Raw genomic sequence first — 17,808 nt, 5'->3', positions numbered from 1 at the left:
GAGGTTCTGGTTGAGTCCAGCGAAATTTGTAGATAATGGTTCAAAATGACCATTTTATCAGTTTTTATTCCTCCATCAAAATTATTGAAGGTTCATGTTCCTTTGTTGGATGTTGTTTTTATTATAAACATCCCCTCAGTTCTTCTAAAAAACAAACAAAATGTAAATATTCTGCTTGACTTTTTAAGTTTAAAGTGATGGTTTAGTAATAATTGTTACAAACATAGCTATTTTTTTCTTTTTAATAGAACATTCTTGATTTTCTCTTAATGTTTTCCAGAGACTGACATGGTTGTTTAATTTTCTTAATTAAAACAATATTGGAGTAATAGCTATATGATTTTTGTCATTACCCAAACACCAAGGCTGTAGACATTTTCCTTTCATATTAAAGTTGAATTTGGTCTTTTCATTTTCCTTTCTAGTTGAGTTGTTTTGAGGGCAGATCAATCGAACCCGCCCTTCCCTTCATTCACGTTCGTCATTTTGGCTTCTGCATTCTAGCCCTGTAAATCCGTATTTAATCATTGATTTTGGATAGTTTAATGATAGGAAAAGGCCTTGCTCAAATGACCATTCCGGATTAACTGTGTGTTTCATGACTAATTAGATGACCTAAGGCATCTGTCCTCTTTTCTAGTATCCTCCTCGAGTTGATTCACTGTTGTGCGGAACAGAGAGGGAGGCAGTGGCAATGCCCAGTGGGGTTGCGAGTTAAAGACAAAGACACGTCTGTGCAAATTGAAAAGACAAAGGATGGTTTTGAGGCTGTAACTAGATTTTTAGATCAGAAGGGGATGCGGTGATGTTCTTGGAAGATAGGGCTTGTAAATGTGAATGCAATGTCCCCGCTATTACCAACTGCCTGGGTGACGGATTCAGCTGATGTGTCTTGTGGTCTTTCTGGGCTAAAGCACATCTCTGCACTGTGCACTGGCTTTTCATTTTTACTCATTAGGATGCATCATGATTTAGCACGTGTCTGATCCCAAAACTCTATCTGCACCATACATCAAGATGACAGAGAAACATGATTAAAGACTGGCAATGCCCAAAGGAGCAGAAATGGCCATTAAAATGCTTTGCTCATAGTTTGGAGGCCCATAAAGTGACCACTGGAGGCAGATGTGACATGAGGTTTTCAACATTGCCCCTGAACTCATATCTATGTATGTTTCTAGCTAATATGGCTGTGTGAGACACATAGGAGCCACCAGTCTCCTACCCCTCACCCCTGTTAGAAGGATAAAGTACCAGAAGAATCATGAGATTGTCAGTTTACCAAGTGGTCTAGTTTACTTGGCTTATATGTCTGGGTCACAGTTCATCATTGGGGATGACAGGGCAGGAATTCAAGGCAAGCACCTCAACCAGAAACCACGGAGGAACACTGTTTGCTGGCTCACTCTCTGGATCACTCACTCACTCACCCACCCACAGCCTCTTGCTCACTAGCTTTCTTACGTAGTCCAGCACTACCTGCCTAGGGATTGTCCTGCCCACAGTGAACTGGGCCTTCCTGCATCCGTTAATCAAGACAATCCCCCCATAGACATATCCAAAGGTCAGTGTGATCTGGGCAATTCCTCAGCTGAGTCTCCTCTTAGATGACTTTAGGCTGTGTCAGGTTGACAATTAACACTAACCTTAGGAAAAGTATGAATTCCCAATATTTGATTACTTACAAAAAATTAACTCCAGAAAACATAGTTTCTAACAAATAATGAATATTTGAGCTTGTCTGACTTGATGATTGTGTCTTCATGATTTCAAAGAAGTTTTATTATTAAAAAATGAAACTTTAGTGACTTCCACTGGAGCAGGCCCGAGTCAACGACCTCCATGGGAGCAGGCTTGAGCCAGCAACCTTTGCAGGATCATGCAGGAGCTAAGGACCTCCTCTGGAGCAGAGACATCCTTGAGAGCAGACCCAAACGACCTCCGAGATTGGAGAGCAAACTCCAGGAGCACTGAGAAACATCCTATTATGCTGAGTGACTTCCAGGGTGACTAGAACCATGGCCCTGACTCACCACGAGGAACAACCATCTGAGCTTTGGATCTACTAGCACCTGGAAGAGTGATTACCAGAGACACGGCCACAAGTACACCAGAGGAAAATATGGGTAGACAAGGTAAAAAATAAAGCACACTCAACACCACAAAGAAAAACACAATGCCACCAAAAACTAGTGGCTCTACAATAGCACAACTCCAACACTCTAATACAGATGAAGCAGAAGAAAACGACCTAAAAATAACTTTAGGAGAATGTTTGAGGCCCCTAAAGAGGAAATGAAAAGTTCCCTCAAAGAAATGGAGGAAAAGACAAATAGAAAATTAAAAAAAAATCGACAAATCCCCTTAAAGAAAACCAAGAAAAAGCAATCAAACAGGTGAAAGAAATGATTCAAGATTTGGAAACTGAAATAGAGACAATAAGGAAAACACAAACCTAGGGAATTCTGGAAATGGAAAATGTAGGAAAATGATCAGGAACCACAAATGCAAGCATAAACAGTAGAATACAAGAGATAAAAGAGAAACTCTCAAGCACTGAAGTTACAATAGAGGAAATAGATTCATTGGTCAAAGACAATGTTAAATCTAACAAAATCTTAACACAAAATATCCAGGAAATATGGGACAGAATGAAAAGACCAAACCTAAAAATAATAGGTTTAGAAGAAGGAGAAGAAGTCCAACTCAAAAGCACAGAAAATATATTCAACAAAATCATAGAAGAAAACTTTGCCAACCTGAAGAAAGATATGCATATGAAGATACAAGAGGCTTACATTTCACCAAATAGACTGGATCAAAAAAAATCCCATTACCACATAATAATAAAAACACTAAACACACAGAATAAAGAAAGAATATTAAGAGCTACAAAGGAAAAAGGCCAAGTAAAATATAAAGGCATATCTGTCAGAATTACACCTGACTTCTCAATTGAAACAATGAAAACCAGAAGGTCATGGTCATCAAGGATACTATACTAGGGGCTGTGGAAAGGCTTGGTGAGAGAGCCTGATACAGTCTGCAAAAGGGCTTCTTCTCTTTGCCTGGAGATCTGTGGCTCCTCCAAGTGCCTCTCTTCTAATCACTGGGAGTTAGGCCTGTGACTCACGGACAGGAACGTTTCCTATAGATAAAGAAGGTACAGTTGTTCCAAACAGATCTCTCTTCCATACTATTCCTTTCCTCCCAGTTAAAGCACTTCAACAGGCATTCTCAGCAGCTTTTAGGGGGTAAACTAGTGCCCTGCAGGTCAAACCTTGTAGGCATGAACATAAAACACAACCATTCTCTCCTCTGTCTGAGGAGATGGGAAGCTGGAGTCAGAATGGCCATGCAGTGCTCTTGGGACAAAATGGATGTGAATGAAACCCTTCCCACACTGTGGGAACTTTGGCTGTGTTTACTGGTGTCTTCTTGTTCCTAAGATTACATCTTTTCTTACAGGAATTTGCAGGTGAAGGCCTTCGCACCTTGGCGATTGCTTATAGAGAGCTTGACGACAAATACTTTAAAGTGTGGCAGGAGATGCTCGAAGATGCAAATGCCGCCACCACGGAGAGGGATGAAAGGATGTCTGGGCTCTATGAAGAAATTGAAAGAGATTTGATGGTATAAGTTTGGAAGTGTGATTTCTTAGGCTTAAACCTTTGGCTAAGTCATCTTGCAATAGTTCTCTTTCGGTGCTGAGTCTCGCTTTGTATGCTGGCTTTGAGCTTACTACGTGTGGCCCCAGTGAATCTAGAGGACTGGCTTTGTCAGCAATAATAGCTTATGAAATGGAAATACTCCCAAAGTAAAGGACAGTAGACGCCCTATTTCTCAACTGCCAGTTTATCTTTGATACAGCCTCTTCATTTCCTCTCTATGCTCTGTGACCCCACTTTTAGTGCAGAGACAATTGATGTGGGTAGGGAGCAGGGCTATAGGCGTGAACTCCAGGCCCAGAAGACTGATGACTACCCAGAGTGTGGTCTGTTTTAGAAGTCACTCTTCTCAGAGATCCCAGTGACCAAGGGGGTTGGTAGCTGGGAGTTATAGGAAGCAGGTCTCATCACTTGGTGAAAATTGAACAATCTTGACTTTTTATTAGATTATCGCTGACCTCTTAATTCATGGAATGATACTACCTTTTGTCCCCTTAGTTTTTGGACTATGGGGGGAGGGTTTTTCTTTGGACCTCTCCCTTGCTGCTCAATGTGGAGAAGCGGCTAGGGACTTCTTAAATCCTTAGAGGTGGGTTAGCCTAGGCTCATTTCTGCAAGCCTGTTATCTGCGCATTCCATCCTCCTCATGTGAATTCTACCTCCTTGAGCCTCTGTTATTGAGTAGGCTTGGCTTGTGAGCTTTCTTTTGGGTTTCTACCCAATTGATCGATTTATATACACAATAGGGTGCTTGCTATATTCACATTTTATAAGCTGTCTTCATTTTCCATTCTTTTATCTTTAAACTCTGAAAGCTACAGGTGCTATATGTGTTCTTTGCATGTATTAACATTAATTTTCATTCTCCATCGAAGCTACTAGGTGCCACTGCCGTAGAAGATAAGTTACAAGAAGGTGTTATTGAAACAGTTGCAAGTCTATCACTAGCCAATATTAAGATCTGGATTCTAACAGGAGACAAACAAGGTAACTTGGAAAGGGGTGACAATGTTTGAAGGAGAAATAATTCTTTGAAAAAAATGTGTTAACCAGCAAATTTAAGTACGTCAACATTTTCCTAGTTCTCTATGCTTTCTGAAAAAACTAACAACGATACCTCTTATAGTATATTCTCTGGTCAGCAGAGTTTCTATAGAGCTGCCGCCTTTACAGAGAAACATCCTTTTTTTGTTTGTTTTTTGTTTTTCAAGACAGGGTTTCCCTGTAGCTTTGGAGCCTGTCCTGGAACTAGCTCTTGTAGACCAGGCTGGCCTCAAACTCATAGAGATTCGCCTGCCTCTGCCTCCCAAGTGTTGGGATTAAAGGCGTGCGCCACCACCACCCGGCTTATAGAGAAACATTCTCAACACTGCTTTCATACGAGCGTTATTATATCAGTCATGAAGGGAGACACTGGAGACCCTACATTGTCTTTTAGTTTCCTGATGGCAGGGAGGTGTGGGAGATCTTCTAGGAGAACTCAGAGTATTGAGCAACCTCCCGAGAGGCTAAGGGCACGAGCTGTTTCTCAGCTGTTTATGGTCGTGTTAATGTATCTTAACAACTACAGTTGTACCAATCTGTGCACCTGGCTGAATTCCAGGATTGTCTGTGGAAGCTGAACCACTTTTAGGAATGATTAGACACTGAGTGAGTGTTGTTTTCTTTTTAAAGCTTTATTTATTTATTTATTGTTTTTATATCTCAACCAAAGTTTCCCCTCCTTACCCCACTCCCTGCCCCATCCACTCCTCCACTGTTTCTCTTCAGTTTCAGGGAGGCCTCCTGTGGATATCAGCCTGTCATGGTATATTAAGTTGTAGTGAATCTAGGCACCTCCCTTCTACTAAGGCTGGATGAGGCAATCGGTAGGAGGAAAGGGTCCCAAAAGCAGGCAAGAGAGTCAGAGATAGCCCCTGCTCTCACTGTTAGAAGTCCCACACAAAGACTGAGTTACATAGCAGTACCATATATGGTACTGCAGAGGACCTACATCAGTCCCATGCAGGCTCCCTGGTTATTGGTTCAGTGTCTGTGAACCCCTATGAGCCCAAGTTAGTTGGTTCTGTGGGTTTTGTTGTGGTGTCCTTGACCCTTTTTGGTCCTCTAATCCTTCCTCCCCCTCCTCTACAGGATTCCCTGAGTTCTGTCTAATGTTTGGCTGTGGGTCTCTGCATCTATTTCCATTGGTTGCTGGGTAAAGCCTCTCTGATGACAGCTGGGCTAGGCACTAATTTTATGAGTATTCAGAATATCATTAGGGATCTTTTGTTGGCTTTTTTTGCCATTTATGTTTGGTTCTAGGTCTAGACCCTAGGTCTCTGGGGTATCCTGCGTCTGGGGTCTGGCCCTCTGGGTACCTTGCAGGATATGCATCTCCAGCTGGGCTAGCCATTAGTTGCTCACCCCCACAATTTTGGCACCATCTTTACCCTGGCACATCTTGTAGACAGGACAACTGTAGGTCAAAAGACTTTTGGCTGGGTTGGTGTCTCAGTCCCTTCACTGGAAGTCTTGCCTGCTTAGAGGAGACAGCTGGTTTAGGCTCTGGATGCCCTATTGCTAGGGGTCTTAGCTATGTTCACCCTCATGGATTCCTGGGGGTTTCCACTGAATTAGATTTCTAGCTCATCACAGAAATGCCCCAAGATTCCAACTGTCTCTCCCAGTACTTCCTCTCTCCATCCTCCCCCAACCTGGTCCCTCCTGTTTCCATCCTTACAACCCCTTCCATACTCCTCCCCCTTCTATTTCCCAATTTGCAGTGATATTCATGTATCCCCATCCCTCCTTGAGCCACCCCTGCTTGTTAACAAGCGTCTCTGGGTCTGTTGGTTGCAGTATGGTTCTCCTTTACTTTATGGTTAATGTTCACTTATGAGTGAATACATACCATGTTTGTCTTAACTGCGTCTGGGTTACCTCACTCAGGATGATTTTTTTTTCTAGTTCCATCCACTTGCCAGCAAATTTCCTGATGTCATTGTATCTAACAGATGAATAATACTCCATTATGTATAAGTACTACATTTTCTTTATCCATTCCTAGGTTGAGGGACATCTATGTTGTTTCCAGGTTCTGGCTATTACAAATAATGCTGCAATGAACATAGTTGAGCCAGTGTCCAGTGGTATAGCTGGGTCTTGAGGTAGATTGAGTCCCAGTTCTCTGAGAAATAGCCATATTTATTTACAAAGCAGTGGTACGAGTTTGCACTCCCACTGCAGTGGAGGAGCGTTCCCCTTGCTCTACATCCTCTCCAGCATGAGCCGTCACTTGTGTTTTTGATCTTAGCCATTCTGACAGGTGTAAGATGGACTCTCAGTGTCATTTTTATTTGCATTTCCCTTGATGGCTAAGGATGATGAACATTTCTTTAAGTGTTTCTTGGACATTTGAGATTCCTCTGTTGAGAGTTCTCTGTTTAGATCTTCTTAACTGGATTATTTGGTTTGTTGATGTTTAGTTTCTTGAGTTCTTTATATATTTTCTATATTAGCCCTCTTCAGATGTGGGCTTTGTGAAGAGCTTTTACCATTGTGTGGGCTTCTGTTCTATCCTTTTGACAGTGTCAAAAGGAGCTTTTCTGTTTCCTGAGGTCCCATTTATTAATTGGTGCCTGTGCAATTGGTGTTTGGTTCAGGAAGTTGTCTCCTGTGCCAATGTGTTCAAGGCTATTCCCCACTTTCTCTTCTGTCAGGTTTAGTGTATGTTGAAGTCTTTGATGATCCACTTGAACTTGAGTTTTGTGCCGTGCAGGGTGATAGAGATGGATCTATTTGTCTTCTTCTTCTTCTTCTTCTTCTTCTTCTTCTTCTTCTTCTTCTTCTTCTTCTTCTTCTTCTTCTTCTTCTTCTTCTTCTTCTTCTTCTTCTTCTACTTCTTCTCCTCCTCCTCCTCCTCCTCCTCCTCCTCCTCCTCCTCCTCCTCCTCCTCCTCCTTCTTCTTCTTCCTCCTTCTCCTTCTCCTCCTCCTCCTCCTCCTCCTCCTCCTCCTCCTCCTCCTCCTCCTCCTCCTCCTCCTCCTCCTTCTTCTTGGTTTTTTGAGACAGGGTTTCTCTATGTAGCTTTGGTGCCTGTCCTGGAACTAGCTCTTTTAGACCAGGCTGGCCTCAAACACACAGAGAATCTGCCTCCTGAGTGCTTCTACATGCCACTATCCAATTATGCCAGCACCATTTTCCATTGTATAATTTCAGCTTCTTTGTCAAAAATCAACTGTCCATAGCTGTGGGGATTTGATTCCATTCCATTGATCCACCTGTCTATTTTTATGTCAATACATTAGTATTTTATTGCCACTGCTCTGTAGTACAGCTTGAAATCAGGGATGATGATACCTCTAGATGTTCCGTTAATTGTACAGGATTGTTTTAGCTATCCTGGGTGTTTTGTTTTCCATATGAAGTTGAGTATTATTCTTTCAAGGTCTGTTTATTTTTCAATTTATTTATATGGTGGATTACATTGACATATCTTAACCATTCCTGCATCTCTGGGATGAAGCTGACTCAATCATGGTGGATGATCTTTTTGATGTGTTCTTGGATTCAGTTTACAAGTATTTTATTGAGTATTTTTGCATCTGTGTTCATGAGGGGAAATTGGTCTGTAATTCTCTTTCTTTGTTGAGTCTTTATGTGGTTTGGGTATCAGGGTGACTGTGGCCTCATAAAAAATTGACATTGTTCCTTCTGTTTCTATTTTGTGTAATAACTTGAGGAGTATTCTTCATTGGAGGTCTTGTAGAATTCTTCACTTAAACTATCTGGCCCTGGCCTTTGTTTTTGGTTGGGTGACTTTTATGACTGCTTCTGTTGGAGTTTATGGGTTTATTTAAATAATTTATCTGATCTTGATTTAATTTTGGTTGGTGGTATCTATTGAGAAAATTGTCCATTTCTTTTAGATTTTCCAATTTTGTGGAGTACAGGTTTTTGAAGTATGACTCAATGATTCTTCAGATTTTCTCAGTGTCTGTTGTTAAGTCTCTCTTTTTATTTCTGATTTGATTAATTTGCATGTTCTCTCTCTGCCTTTTAGTTAGTGTGGATAAGGGTTTGCCTATCTTTTTGATTTTCTCAAAGAACCAACTCTTTGTTTCATTGATTCTTTGTGTTATTCTCTTTGTTTCTATTTTATTGATTTTAGTCCTGAATTTGGTTATTTTCTGTCACCTACTCCTCTTGGGTATGCCTGCTTCTTTTTGTTCTAGAGCTTTCAGGTGTACTGTTAAGCCTCTTTTATGATAATTCTCTAATTAGTTCATGCAGACAGTGCTATGAATTTTCTTTTTAGCACTTTTTTTTCATTGTATCCCATAAGTCTGGGTATGTTGTGCATTCATTTTCATTGAATTATAGGAAATCTTTAATTTCTTTCTTTATTTCTTCCTTGACCCAGTAGTAATTCAATAGAGAGTTGCTCAGTTCCATGAGTTTGTAGATTTTTTTGTTGTTTCTGTTGTTGATATCCAGCTTTAATTCATGATGGTCTGATAGGATATAGGGGGTTATTTCAATTTTCTTGTATCTGTTGAGATTTCCTTTGTGATTGAGTATATGACCAGTTTGGAGAAGGTCCCACGAGGTACTGAAAAGATATATTCTTTTGTGTTTGGGTGAAATGTTCTGTAGATATATGTTAGGTTCTTTTGAGTCACAGCATTTGTTAGTCCCATTATTTCTCTGTTTAGTTTCTGTCTGGATAACCTGTCCATTAGTGAGAGTGCGTGGTCCCCACTATTAATGTGTGGGGTTCAATGTGTGATTTAAGCTTTAGTAATGTTTCTTTTGCATATGTGGGTGTCATTGCATTTTGGGTATAGATGTTCAGAGCTGGGATGTCACCTTGGTGGATTTTTCCTTTAACGAGTATGAAATGTCCTTTTTCATCTCTTTTGATTACTTTTGGTTTGAAGTCTATCTTGTTAGATATTAGAATAGATACACTGGCTTGTTTTTTTTTAGGTCCATTTGATTGGAAAATCTTTTTCCAACCCTTTACTCTGGGATAATATCTATCTTTGATGTTGATTTTTTTTTAATGCAACAGAAGGATGACTTCTGTTTTCATATTCGTTCTGTTAGTGTCTGTCTTTTTATTGGTAAATTGAGTCCATTGATATTGAAAGGTATCAATGACCAATGATTGTTAATTCCTGTTGTTCTTGTTGTTGGTAGTGTTGTGTGTTTCACTTTCAATTTTGATGGTGTGAGGTTATCTATTGACTATGTTTTTGTGGGTGCACTTAACTTTATTGAGTTATTATTTTCCTTCTAGTACCTTCTATAGGGATGGATTTGTGGGTTGATATTGCTTAAATTTGGCTTTGATATGAAATATCTTGTTTTCTCTATCTTTAGTGATTGAAAGTTTTGCTAGGCATAGTAGTTTGGGCTTGTATCTGTGATCCCTTAGAGTCTGCAGAATGTCTGTTCAGGACCTTCTGGCTTTTATAATCTCTGTTGAGAAGTTGGGTGTAGTTCTGATGTAGGTCTTCCATTATATGTTACTTGGCTGTTTTCCTTTGCAACTTTTAATATTCTTTCTTTGTTCTGTATGTTTAGTTTTTTGGTTATGTGACAAGGGAATTTATTTTCTGGTCTAGTCTCTTTGGTGTTCTGTAAGCTTCTTTATCTTTATAGGCCTGCCCTTGTTTAGGTTATGTAGGCAGAAGCTGCTTGTTCATTTCCCAGCTCACCAGACTCAAAATAATCAAACAGAAACTATATTAATTAAAACACTGCTTGGTCTCTTAACTCAGGCTTCTCATTAACTAACTCTTACATCTTAAATTAACCCATTCTTATTATTTCATATTTTACCATAAGGCGTATGGTTTATAGATGACGTTTCGGTGGGCAGGCTTCTCCTTCAGCAGCTACATGGCATCTCTCTGACTCTGCCTTCTTTTTGCCTCTAGCTCTGCTTGGAATTTCCGCTTTGCTCTATTCTGTGATGCCATAGGCCCAAAGCAGCTTCTTTATTAACCAGTGGTAATAAAACACATTCACAGCATACAGAGGGGAATCCCACATTAAGGTTAGGGTAATTTTCTTCTATGATTTTGTTAAATATATTTTCTGGGGTTTTGTGCTAAGATTCTTCTCCTTCTTCTATACCTATTATTCTTATGTTTAGTCTTTTCATGGTGTTCCAATTTCCTTGATATTTTGTGTTAGGTATTTTTAGATTTAACATTTTCTTTGATCAATGAATCTATTTCTTCTATTTTATCTTCAATGCCTGAGATTCTGTCTTTCATCTCTTGTATTCTGTTGATGATGCTTGCATCTGTAGTTCCTATTTGTTTCCCCAGATTTTCCATTTCCATCATTCCCTCAGTTGGTCAGTTTGTGTTTTCTTTATTGCTTCTACTGTGATTTTGATATCATGAATAATTTTCTTCACCTGTTGTCTTTTTTCTTGGCTTTCTTGGCATTCTCTAAGGGATTTGTTGATTTCCTCTAATTATTTGGTTGTCTTTTTCTTGATTTCCTTAAGGGAATTTTTAATGTTCTCTTTAAGAAATTCTATTATCTTCATAAAGCTTTTTATATGTAATTTTCTTGTGCTTTGTCTGTGGTGGAATATTCAGGTCTTTCTGTCATAGGACAGCTGGGCTCTGGTGATGCTGTATTGCTCTGGCTGTAGCTGATTGTATTTTCACATTGGTGTTTAGTCATCTGGGTTTTGGATGATAAGTTCTAGTCTTTGATATCTGAGTTTGTCTTTGTTAGATGGGTGTTTTCTTCTTTGCTTTCTGTTTCTTCTATTTTTTTTCCTAGTTTTTGTAGCCTGGATTTCTGACTGCTGGCATGATCTCTGGTCTAGTTGGGAGATTCTCTCCAAGTTGGGAATTATCCTTCTGGTGGTTAGCTTGGACTCTGGTATAGCAGAGGGTCTCTGTTCTTCTGACTGGTGTGGCCTGCACTTGAGCAGCTGGAGTCTAAGCAGGTGTAACTTGTGCCTGCTCTAACCTGTGTGACCTGCTCCTGAGTGGGAGAAGTCTGCTGGGGTTGGGGCTTGGGCCCAGCAGTGGTGGCATATGCGCTTGGAGAGATCCCAGGGGATAGAATCGAGAGAGTAGGTCAAATTTGTTGGCAGGCTGGTCTCTTACCAGTTCTGACTGGTGTGGCCTGTGCCTGAATGTTGGGGTTGAGGTTGGGGCCCAGAACCCAGCAGCAGATCTGGTAAGAAGCTGGGATGGCCTGGGCAAGGGGAAGGGTCCTGGGGGATAGAATTGAGTGTTGTTTTCTTAAGGAAGAAAAATAGTTTAATAAGTTTTTAATCTGCTGTTAACAATGAAAGCTTAAAATTTTATGTTCGATCATTAGAAAACAGAAAATATTCAGTTAACTAGCATGTGCCTATTTTAAAGACTACATCTATCCATCTTGTTAGATACCTTATAGAACATTTAGCGTCTTACATTTGAGATAAATTGATTCCCTATGTAACTATATATACACACCTATATTCCTACTGTCTGCCTGTCTGTCTCTTTGCAGTGCTGTTGACTTGACCTAGGGATTCACAGATGTTAGGAAACATTCTTCCACTCAGCATATCCCATCCTTCCTGTTTTGAGACAGGTTCTCATTAAACTGCCCAGGCTAGCCTTGAACTTGTGACCCTCCCTGCCTTTGCCTCCCACATAGCTAGGATTATAGGCCTATTCTCTATGGGCTCAACTATTCAATTACTACAAGTACCAATGCATTTACCATTATCTATCTGATTTCTTTATATAAAAGATACACTGAGATTTCATTATTTGTCTTTTTTGTTTTAGGACAAGCCTAACCATTTTGTAGAACTAGCTAGTGTTTCATGATTCTGTATTTTTCGAATAAAAGATTATAAAACTCGAACAGAAATTACCGTCTAATTCTCCAGGTCTCTGGCAGAGCAGTTCTGGATGGTTCTTAACTGATTAGTAAATTCCATTCTTCTTCATTTAGCATGAAAACTACAAAATTTTTTATGTGTTTGTCTTAAATTATTATTATTTTTTATTTTATTTTTATTAATTATTTATTAAAGATTTCTGTCTCCTCCCCGCCACCGCCTCCCATTTCCCTCCCCCTCCCCCAATCAAGTCCCCCTCCCTCGTCAGCCCAAAGAGCAATCAGGGTTCCCTGCTCTGTGGGAAGTCCAAGGACCACTCACCTCCATCCAGGTCTAGTAAGGTGAGCATCCAAACTGCCTAGGCTCCCACAAAGCCAGTGCGTGCAGTAGGATCAAAAACCCATTGCCATTGTTCTTGAGTCCTCAGTAGTCCTCATTGTCCGCTATGTTCAGTGAGTCAGGTTTTATCCCATGCTTTAAGCCTGTCATATTAGAATTGAATATTAGCCAAGTCTAGTATTTTGGCACTCAAAATTATTTATAGTTTCTGGTAAAAAAAGGTTTATCTTTTTTCTTCATTGTATCACAGGAGCTTAGGATATACAAGTGAGTATTGATTTGAGAATCTAAAGGTAGTTTTGAAAATCAACCTCCAACAGCTTCGTGAGGGGTGACTTTGGTTCTGGGCTTCAGGTCTAGACCTCTGCTGCAGTGTGTGTGTGCTAACATCAGTGGGTCTGGTAGTCTCTGGGGACACAGTCACAGCTTCAAAACTTTATGTAACAAGAGGCGATCTTTCTTTGTACCAGAGACTGCCATTAATATTGGTTACGCCTGCAATGTGCTGACGGACGCCATGGATGCCGTGTTTGTGATAACGGGGAACACAGCTCTAGAAGTGCGGCAAGAACTCAGGTGTGTGTGGAGGGAAAGGGAGAAGTCTGGGAAGGGGAAAGGACTGCCAGGAGTTTGGGAAAGCAGAGGTTTGTAAGCCGCCATCCCTAGTGCTTCCTCTTAGTGCGGGTGTTCCTGCAAGCTTTCCTTCAGTCTCGTTCACGCTCGACACAAAAGCTAGGATGAAGCTAACATTGGCAACGAGTCTCCGGGGTGCCTACATTTCCCATGTGTTGTAAGGGAAGAATCTCAAGTCGTGTATGTTGTTCTTTAAAATTGTTTCTTAGCAAAAGCCTGGACGATATTAAGTGACGATGAATAACAATGTCAAGGAAGGCGTGTTTTAAAAATACCAGTTACCTGGCTTCCTTCCACCTTTGAGTCCTGTCTCCGAGGTATAGAGCACTGGAATTAGTGTTTACTAGGCACCCGAGTGTGATAAGGTAACTCTGGAGAACACAGTAGGAGATGCCGCATGATCGGAAGAGCGAGTGCTCAGACCAGGCTGCCTGCTGCTTGTACAGCTACCCCCTAGCGCTAGGAAACACTGGACTTAGGAGTACAGAAATATTAAATTCGGAGAACTAATACTTCTTAACGTTTCTCCGTTCGTTATATTTATTTCCTGTCACTTCATTTGGACAAAAACATTAGAAATCTACATAATTCTTTTCCTCTAGATTTGAAAAAGGCTGGCTTGTAACAGCTCTGCTTGCTGCTACCACAGCTTCTCTGACTAAAGCTTGCTGGATAGGGAAGGGAGGCTTAGACGGCATCTCACCAACTGATACCTGTAGGTCGAATCTGCTGTTGTTTCTGTGTGACCCCATGTAGAAAAGGACTCATGCGTGGTGGTGAGGAGTTCTAGCAGGAGACCACATATGTCTTTGTCAAATAAAAATAGAAAATTCCATTAATTATTACTGATATATTTTAATTATTTATATAGTTTAAAATGCATTATTTGTTTATTGACAGCATACTGGCCATGTTTTTATTGGAGTTAATGATTTTTGATAATTTTTGATGTCATTTTTATGATAGAATTCATGGAGTCTCTGGGAGAAATAGTAATACTTGGAAGGCTAATTAAAATATTAATTTAAGGTAAACTGTCATTTATGTTCATATATGTATGTATATGTATTTCTGGTGTTTTATACAAATTGTAAAACCAATTAATCAAAAGATTTTTCTTCCCGTTTATTTCCTGGTGTAGTTAGTTGATTTGCACTTTAATTATTAAAACTAAAACCACTTTCTTTTTTTGCAACTAACCTGCACAAGTAAACCTAAAATTTCAAAAATAACATTGTCAAGATTTATTGTGAGGCACAATTTTAAAATGTATCCACTTATTTTAGAGAAAATGATTTCATGAAGACCTTTTTAAAACAACAAAGCTTAAGGCATGGGCATTGAATTTTCACAGAGGCTAAGAGAAAAAAAAAAAAACCAAAGCAGCAGTTAATGATGACTTTCCCAGTTCTTTTGGAAGTCTAAAAATACCAAACTAGCAACAAAAGCCTCCAAAACAAAATCTTAGCATCAGTGTGAATCTCCAGGAATGGAAGGCAGCGGGCAGAGTTGGCTGTGTCTGAGCATAGGAGACCGTTTATTTTCTGTTAGACTATGTTTGAAGAGGTAAATAATGCCTCCAAAGAAGTTACATTTCATTGAATCTCTCAAAAAACAACTTGGGGAAGAAAGGGTTTATTTTATAGTACACTTCCAGGAAACAGTCCATCAGTGGGGGGAAGTCAAGGCAGGAACTCAAGGGAGGCATCTGAAAGCATAGACCTGGAAGAGGAAGCCGTAGAGGATGCTGCTTACTGGCTCACTAGTAACCCTCAGCTAGCTTTCCTATACCCCAGATCTGCCACCAACTGGGCCTTCCCACATCAACCATCTATCAAGAGACTCTCTTACAGACATGGCAAAGCCTTCATTTAGCCACTCGTCGTCATGAGAGATTTGCCTTCTACTCTGTTCCTGAAGACAGCACAAATTCATCTTTTGAGACCTGAAGAAACCTTACTGTTTTCCTCTCAAAAATACTCAGTTAGCAACATTCCTGGCAGCTAAGATTCAGAGTGATATCGATAGTGATATTGATAGTATACCTTTCAAGAGTCTATTTTGGATCTCAGAAACCAAGAATTTGACCCCCCATCTTTGTGTTTAGTTCCCTTCCCAGGCAAGATGTGCCCCCGAGTAAAGAGAAGGCCCCTGAGTTCATGGGACTAGTTGGAGAAGCAGTTGAGTTAGTACCTCAAGATTTTATCCAACTACAACTAGTTGACTACTTAGATGTCATAGCTGTCATTCCATGGAGGAAACATGGGAAAACATGTGTTATTTACGTATCATTGTTGGGACCTTTGAATGGTAGAATTCTCTATAAGAGGAAAGTAGCAATGCACTCCAGAAATATAAACACGCATGCCTTTGACTCAGTGATCCCTGTTCCAGCAACTTCTTCTAAGGAAACAATGAACAAATATATGAATATGTAACTGAGGAAATATTTATTGCTGCATTGGGTATGATATTAGATAATTAAGAATAGCTCATAGACCTAGTTGTGAAGAATTTTGCCAAATACTGTGATATTTGCAGTAATGGAATACAAAATAGTCAGCAAAAATGATTTTGATTTGATTGACTTTGGAAGATAGGTGACATATTTAAGTGAAAAAATGAAATTATAAAACACACATAGAATGAGAAATGTTGAAAACACACACACTACTATACATCTACCTACCTAACTACCTATCAAGCCCTGGGAAATACACGCCATGGTTCTTTCTAGGTAATAGAATTAAGCAACAAGCTTATCTCCTTGTTGGTTATGTTATCATAAATAGTAGTATTTGTGCAAAGTTTTGCAACTGGTTAAAAACCTAAAAACATGCTTATTTTTTAATGAGAAGAAAAATAGTCAAAGGAAAATATGTACAGGTCGGTGTAGCATCTCACATCCCATGAGGCTCCATTGCTCATTGACAAGGCTGGCAATGCTAATTTCAGTCCAGACTTGGAGGTGCCTTCATGTTTTGAATCTAACATGGCAGCAATGTACAATAGAAAATTCCCTGGCAGAATGAATACGTTTCCAGAATGCATTTGCTTTCTATGGAAGCTGAGGGAAGCGAGCACCTAAGAGCTCCTGTGTGGAAATCTCTGCTGTGTTCCTCATCTTGGTGATTTATATACCCGAGCCCACAGCTTTGGGGATGATATTAAAATCATAAATTTGTGACATTCTGGGTTCTTGTGTTGTGTTTTTAAGTTCAGTGAAAGTTCATGCAAAAAAAAAAGTGTGTCAAAGAGTAGGACCTGGGGGATAGGAGTCAATGGAGGGAAACTACTTAAGTGCTTGTAGTTAAACCTGTCAAATATGTTTAGATGTTGTCAATATGGATGTATAATTTTCAAGTTACATAGCATATATGCAGCCTGTTTTCAGGGGTTCGTGCCCCTATCTAGGCCAGTTCCCACTTTCTGATAATGGACCAGTGTCTTTATAGGTCTTTGGGGGTAGTGAGGGATGATAAAGTCGAAGCTTGCATTAGAAACTTAATTCACCTTCTCCCTGCCTCCACTGTTGGTAGTGGTCGTGTCGTGTGGTCTCTAATTGCCTGCCTCTGTCATCCTATCTTACTCCGTCCTAGAGATAGCTTGTGGCGGATTGCACGTGTGAAGCCATTTGTTGTGGTAACCAGTTCCCGGGCCTGCCATGGACTAATCAAGTGACCAAAAGTCAGATAGCTAATCTGCCCGAGGCATACCCAAGTGCCCAGGGATAAGCAACCACGAAGCAACTGGCCTTTGTACTGAAGTCCAAATTCCTTCCCTTTAAACACGATGTCATAATTTAAACCTGTTGCCCAACAGATCTTTTTAATTCTGGGATCTCGAGGGCCAGCAAAGGGCTGACAAAATGGAAGGCATGCCCGAGTACAGGCCTCGCTCTGCTGTACTGAGCCTCTGATGGTTTGGGCTGTCGTCGGCGCACCTCCTGCACTCCAGCATTGTGCTAAACTGCCCCTCATTACAAATGCTCGGAAGCAAGGCAGTCTTTCGTTTCTGCCTCTGTTTGTTAGACAGTGTGTGTGATGCCTACACAATGCACGTCTTCATCGAAAGGTGTTATGAGCAGCTTCCCCCCTCCTAATAATAATTGCTTTGGTGAGAACGAGCTTGTATTTGGAGAACTGGGTTTCAGGAAGGAAAAGAAATGACAGCTATGCACACCCACCTAGGTCTGAGCATGTGCGCATCCAGTCCGGCAGGGAGTCAAAGTCTGGGAGGAGGGAGCGTTAGGAATTTTAGCAGAGTATAAAATTTGTCCCTTTTCTGCCTAGAATGAGGGTTTGTGTCACCTGTT

At 40.4% G+C, this 17,808-nt stretch overlaps 1 protein-coding gene across 1 annotated transcript in view; it reads left to right on the top strand.

Moving 5' to 3' along the window:
- Atp8b4 (ATPase phospholipid transporting 8B4 (putative)) overlaps nt 1–17,808 on the top strand; it is a 158,206-nt gene that overhangs the window by 105,150 nt on the left and 35,248 nt on the right. Inside the window, exons 18-20 of the mRNA XM_075962061.1 lie at nt 3,469–3,633; nt 4,544–4,655; nt 13,331–13,436. Of these exons, the coding sequence (XP_075818176.1) occupies nt 3,469–3,633; nt 4,544–4,655; nt 13,331–13,436 (383 nt within the window). The remainder of the gene's footprint in view (nt 1–3,468; nt 3,634–4,543; nt 4,656–13,330; nt 13,437–17,808) is intronic.

This window comes from Microtus pennsylvanicus, chromosome 2 (genome assembly GCF_037038515.1).
Source record: "Microtus pennsylvanicus isolate mMicPen1 chromosome 2, mMicPen1.hap1, whole genome shotgun sequence".
Lineage (NCBI taxonomy): Eukaryota > Metazoa > Chordata > Mammalia > Rodentia > Cricetidae > Microtus > Microtus pennsylvanicus.
Note: the sequence above shows the minus strand (reverse complement) of the source record. Positions and strands in the feature narration are given on the sequence as shown.